This window comes from Triticum urartu, chromosome 4, assembly GCF_003073215.2.
Source record: "Triticum urartu cultivar G1812 chromosome 4, Tu2.1, whole genome shotgun sequence".
Classification (NCBI taxonomy): domain Eukaryota; kingdom Viridiplantae; phylum Streptophyta; class Magnoliopsida; order Poales; family Poaceae; genus Triticum; species Triticum urartu.
This window is the reverse complement of record NC_053025.1, coordinates 420153008-420159326: the sequence shown is the minus strand read 5'-3', so window position 1 is coordinate 420159326 and position 6319 is coordinate 420153008. Positions and strand designations below refer to the sequence as shown.

The following is a 6319-nucleotide window of genomic DNA, read 5'->3' as shown; positions in this document are numbered from 1 at the left end:
TCTCAAAAACTGAGGGAAATACTTATGCTACTCTGCTGCATCATGCCTTCCTCTTTGGGGAAAACCAACGCAAGCTCAAGACGTAGCAGCAGCCAACCAGCTAATGGTTGTAGGGGGGCGGCTATTTATAGCCTAGGGAGCAGCCTGACATGATAAGACATAAATGCCCTTCAATGATATGACCGTTAGGTGGATAGATATTTTGGGACAGGTGGCGCATAGCACAGCAACGGTCAGAATTTTGAGTAGCAAAATCCTCAGGGCTATCATGTTCCTCACTGTGTAGGCAATCCGCACTGGCGAATTCCTAACTCCTCGGTCAGAACAAATTTCTCAGAGACCAGAAGAACTTCTTCTCTGTCACTGAAGAATATGACTGGACTGTATGAGATTTCCAATGGCTTCACTCGAAGGGATTGGTAGGTGTAGGATTTTGAGTTGAGCATCACATGGAAATTTTTCCTTAGTATTTCCTCGACCCCCTTTAACAGTATGGTGTTTCCTATGACTCAAGAAAGAGAAAATGAAACTACGAAAACAAAAGTCTTCACGCTTCATGTTCCTCGAATGAATACCAAGTCTTCACGGTCACACCAATTTCTTCACTTTCAAAGTCTTCAGAAAGTCTTCAGAAATCCAAAGTCTTCAGTCAAAGAACTTCATTTTTAGGGGTTGACTTTCTCTGTAAATATCAAACTCCTCATAGACTTATAGACCTGTGTACACTCACAAACGCATTAGTCCCTTAACCTATAAGTCTTCAATACACCAAAATCACTAAGGGGCACTAGATGCACTTACACAAACACACCGCAAAAGAAGATTACATTGGATATAACTCCAAGAAGATCGAGGAGAACATTGTATTGAAGATCAAAGAGATAGAAGAATACATCTAGCTACTAGCTATGGACCCATAGGTCCGTGGTGAACTACTCACGCATCATCGAAAGGCGGCAAGGATGATGTAGAAGCCATCCGTCATCGATTCCCCCTCCGACAATGTACCGAAAAAGGCCTCCAGATGGGATTGCGGAAGAACAGAAACTTGCGGCGGCGGAAAAAGTGTTTCGGGTGGGTCTTTGTTGGTTTCCCGATTTCAGAGAATTTCTGGAGGTGGAATTAGGTCATACGGAGCCATGTGGGGCCCACAAGGCATCAGGGTGTGCCCACGCTCCCTGGGCTTGCCCTATTGCCTTGTTGTCTCCTCACTTCTCGTCTGGTCTCCTCTCGAAGCTTCCAGGGTCTCTTGTCCAGAAAAAATCGTCAAAATGTTTCGTAGCGTTTGGACTCCGTTTGGATGGCGCTAGGCACGGTGTTAATAGGTTAGTCCCAGAAAATAATATAAAATAGCATATAATTATATATAAAACATTCTAGATTGATACTATAATAGTATGGAACAATAAAATTGTATAGATACGTTGGAGACGTATCATGTGGCCGCGTAGGGCGGCCAAGTGTACGGGGTCATCGACTGCTACAAGTTAGCATCATAGGTTTTTCCTTCTTCTAGTTCTTAGTTGAACAGTCAAAATATCAACCGTTTTATGTAAATTGTGTCCAAACTTTAAGGAAATTCTTCGTGTTTGATATAATATGTCAAGTTTATTAAATTTTGGTTTGAATTGTATGCAGGCACGATTGGATGGTTGGTTCCTGCCTCAGTGTCCGCAGACGGATACAATATCCGGTTTAGGAGTCAGCATTTAAGATGCCCTTAAAACAAACACGCCCGACTCTGACCGTACACGTCCACAAACGTTTAAGAAGCCAAAATTTGAGCAGATAGGTTGTAGATGCCCTAGCGTGTTGCATGTCCACCCGATGAAAAGGGAGAATATCAGGTGATACCAACTCTCAAATGCTCTATGATACTATTTAAAAATCAAATCTAAATGTTTCAAAAAAATTTAAAAAAGACATGAATGTTCATAAGGAATGTTCCTACAACCCCTAAAAATTTCTGGTCTAAATTCGGAATGCACATTGAGAAATAAAAAAGACAAATTTGAATGTGAATAGTGGCATTTTAACTTTTGTCTTTTTTGAACTATTCATGCATTTTTGTTTCTCAATTTGTGTTTCGCATTTCATTTTGACATTTTTAGGGATTGTACACTCATGTGATGTGAACGTCCACACTTTTTCAGAATTTTTTGAAAAGTTTAACATTAAAGCACCTAAGGGCATCTCCAACGACAATCTGCAAATTTTCTCCCGCGTCCGTCGGCAGACAGGGGGACCAGTCTGTGGACACAGATGCGGCAGGCCGCCATCCAATGCTAGCCGCATACATTTCAAACTCTTTTTAATAAACTGGATGAAATTCATGCAAACTCGATCAGATTTCATATAAACATGACGGATTTTGTACAAACCGGACGAAAATTGTTACATTTTGGACATATTTTAACTGAAAAGGTTAAACTATGTGCACGTATAGTCGCGCGGAGCTCCACTCCCATGACACAGGTACACTACACTAGTCTATGGCCAGCCGCGACGGATCCCTTTGTCTTCCGCATGTTCGGCAGCCCGCTAACTGGACTGCCAGGAGCCCCGGAGGCATATTCTTCCCCCGTATCTTCCCTAAGTCGAGCTACACCGCTCATCGGAGTGGCAAAGAGGGTGCTTCAGCCGGAGGGGAAGGTGCTTCTGTGGAGCCAGATGGTTGTGCCCAGGATGGTCTGAGATAAAGACCGGACAGGCCACCGATTGTACAAGCCGACGACGCGCCGACGATGGCCTTCCATGTTCTACTTCTTCTCGATGATGGCGGCCGGCGTGGACATGCAGGCTGCCACCTCGTCGACATCCACGCAACCGGCTTCTTTCTCTACATGCATGGCACGGCTAAGCGCGCATGGACGGCGGATGGCGCGGTCGCAGGCACTGAAGGTGGCGATGCCCGTGCCGGGATGGAGCAACTTGCCACTCCTCCGCAAGCTAGCTTCGAGCGGTGAGTTGCCGAAGCATGCACCGGCTTGGGGAGGCAACTGGCTCCGTTAGGCTAGGCGAGGGAGGTGGAGCAGCGAGTTGCCTCGCTTGTATCCGGCGGTCTCGGCGGGCCACCCAGCCGGCTTTTATGCCGGAGAACTACTCTTCCAGCTCGTCGGATGCCATCGAAAGAGTGAAGAAAATGGTGAAGGAGGAGATGGAGAGCGGCGGAGTGGTGCGATTCTTGCCTGTCGTATGGCCTCGTTTAAATAGAGGACGGACGGAAGGAGCTTGCCCGGCGTTGCGTTTAATGCCGGCCCCGCTTGTGAATGGATGTGTGGACGGAGTAGATTTCTCGGCTTCCACGCGGGTTTAATGGAGGCGTTCGAATGCGGCGAGAGGGCGTGTCCAGCCAGGTGTGCAGCAGGTGGTTCCCTCGGTCGGCACGCCGCTTCAATGACAGAGGTAGTGAGAGGTCGCGTTCGCCTTGAACCGTCTTCAGTGTGGAGCGGCGAGCTATACAGCGACATGAATGCGAGTAGCTGGACGATAGATGTAAAGCGCACGAGGGCGAAGGGAGGGGTTTTGGTGGGCCAGGGCGGTTAGAAGCGGGCGTGACATCTCGGATTCTCGCAAATCTCTTCACATTTGTCTCCAATTTGCGAGAGAAAATATATTTGAACCACTGCGCAAATCAATACAGATTCACATTGGATGCCTTCTACGCATGCAAAAGGTTTGAGGGCTACGTTGGAAATGACCTAAGAGACGGGAACATCTGATATTCTCCCCTCTTGAAAAGGAGCATAGGCACCGTTGATTGATCTCTTAATATATTTTTTATTTGCTTAACAGGATTCGCCGGTTCTCCCAGTTTAGTCAAAGGTTGGTTTCTCTATACGCTACCGACCCTTCTTGAAGCGCCGAGCTGCGTGGAGCCAGGAGAATCTTGGAATGTCTTAGTTGATTATTGTGCTTTCATATGGAATTCAGAAGATCCAAGAAACGGAAGCAGCCATGAGGTTGGCCAACAAGACATGACTGCGTTGCCTATCTTGTGTTCTTTTTTGCCTTCAGGAACGGCACAAGAAGGCGCGCTGAAGTTTAGGTAGATGTTAATACTGTGCTAGACTAGATTAATTTACTTGTTCTATAATACTACTATAATCTTCTTCTTTTTGAGTGGATAGCTGATACTAATTGAAATGCGTAGAAGTTTCTCATGTTACCTGGACCGATGATGGCCATGTGGCCGTGCACCTGGGTGCTGGTCATTTGCTCGGTCCAAAGAAACGGCCGAAGGGGCATTTTCTTATGTTGGATGAGTCAACAAGCACAGGCCACACCAACAGCCGACGTGCCATATATGCCGCCCCTTGCCCCTTCCCCTATTAATAGGAGAATTCCGTGCTGTCTCTCACAGTTTTGCAGATTTCAGCAGACGGCCATAGCTTTGACCATCCCCTTCTTCCTTCAACATTTGACGGCCGGCAAGCTCTTGTCCTCAGGTACAGCACCATGCTTGCCATAGCTCTCAACTCCGCTTTGATCTTGGTGTTGCTAGTTAATCGTTTCCCTATCTGCAAGTAAATCACCACAACACCGGTGACTCCTTTTATTAGTTCGTGCCATGAGTAATTCATCAATATCCATGACCTTTTGCGGCGCCCTTTCATTTTGGCACGGCTCTAGCTGAAATTAGGGTCGCCTGCAGTGCAGCCAAGGCAGGCGGCCATGGACGGCGACAGCCCGGTGATGACGGACAGCGAGCGGAGGGCGTACCGGTACGTGCAGGCGCCCAAGGTGCAGGGCCTGGGCGGCATCAAGAACTCATGGTCCAACGACTCCCTCTTCAGCCTCAGCTACGCCGGCGCGGGGGGCAGGGCCGTCGTCCACTCGTGCGTCTGCGCGCCCACCACGCACCCGGGCTCCTTCCGCTGCAAGCACCACCGCCAGAGCGCCGCCCACCTCGGCGTCGCCGGTCACGCGCAAGCGCAGCCCACGGCTGAGGCTAAGCGCAACGAGGTCCACGGAGAAATGTCGACCGCGGATGACGAGAAGGCGTCCTGAAGGGGACCGCGTGCGTGTGTTTCTTCATGGGACAAAACGTACCGTGCTGCTTGGTCACACGTGACCGGTGTAGTACGTGGCAAAGCTTATTCCTCTGTCATTTCAAAGACTTTTTTCGTGTGTAAGGATGTTTATTTGTTTTCTATATTTGTGAGAGAAGAGCGTTTCATTTTCCCAGTAGTTATGTAGGAGTAATATATTGTTGTATATCACCCGCAATTTTCTTTGGCCCAAAAACATCATTTGCTACAAATAGCCCTACTGCTGTGTTTGGATGTAGGAAAAACTGCTTGGAATTGAATTGGACTGGAAATTCCAAATCCAAGATGGAAAGGAAATGGGGTCTAATTCGACGTAGAATTGAGCTTAGCTCAGATGGATGCTCACATTTTTTTTAATCTATTTCAGGTTTTTCAGGTTCGGGGTTAGTTGGGAGAGGTGTTTTTATCGACTACGAGACGTCTATGATAACATCGTCAATGTTAAGATGTTGCGCCAGTTCAACATTTCAGAGGTGCTAATAAAGATAGGATATGCGAACGTGTGTTCATGGAGCTAAGTGTATATCCGTGTATATGAGTTAGGATGTGCATGCATATGTTCATAGAGCTAAATGTACACGTGTATATACGAGTATTTGCGGCTGTAATGTGTTCAAAAGAAAGATTCATTTTAGTACTAACAATCAAACTATGAAAACATGCAATTTCTAAAACCAACCCTCGCGGTGGTTCCGCAAGGCAATAAGCCACTCTCTTTCTGTGACAAAAAAACCCAAAGGGCATCTTAGTTCTAATAAATATAATAAAATATTGTCATTATTCCAAAATAAGTGTCTTAACCTTAGAATAATTTTATGTTAAAATTAGTACAAATTTAAGACACTTTTATTTGAGACAGAGAAAGTAGTAATTGGTACAATCCAAAGAAAAATAGTAACTGAAAGATAATTGGATGCATAATGATAAATAAATAATAAAATTACATTGAAGATTATACTGCCCTTCTTCTTCTTTTGACTGTAAGTTGTTCACTAAAGATTGAAAACTAAACCAACAATAATGAAAAGGATACCTGCAAACATCTTCGTTGTACCAGGCTTTACAAACCGCAATAGCCACTCGTTGCTTGAAACGAGATCTAAAAATTGCTGAAGAAACATCGGTCAAGCATCACCCCCATGTAGTACATGCTTGTAATACATAACCACCGGTCTAGAGAGTTGGAGAAACCAGACCATGTTGTTATTTATAACAACACAGATGAATATGTCAAAATCGTCGCGCCAAAAGCCAGACAATCACTCACC

General features: G+C 45.9%; 1 protein-coding gene across 2 annotated transcripts; it reads left to right on the top strand.

Moving 5' to 3' along the window:
• Positions 1–3754: 3754 nt before the first annotated feature.
• On the top strand, positions 3755–5263 carry LOC125551849. Of its 2 annotated transcripts, none has more exons than XM_048715218.1 (2): positions 3755–4448; positions 4655–5263. In XM_048715218.1, exons 1-2 carry the CDS (start codon positions 4163–4165, stop codon positions 5008–5010), a joined length of 642 nt encoding a protein of 213 aa, XP_048571175.1. In that variant the 5' UTR covers positions 3755–4162; the 3' UTR covers positions 5011–5263. The 2 variants fall into 2 exon arrangements, with proteins under 2 accessions (XP_048571175.1, XP_048571176.1); XM_048715219.1 differs by having other exon boundaries at positions 4294–4448; positions 4633–5263.
• The last annotated feature ends 1056 nt before the right edge of the window (positions 5264–6319 follow it).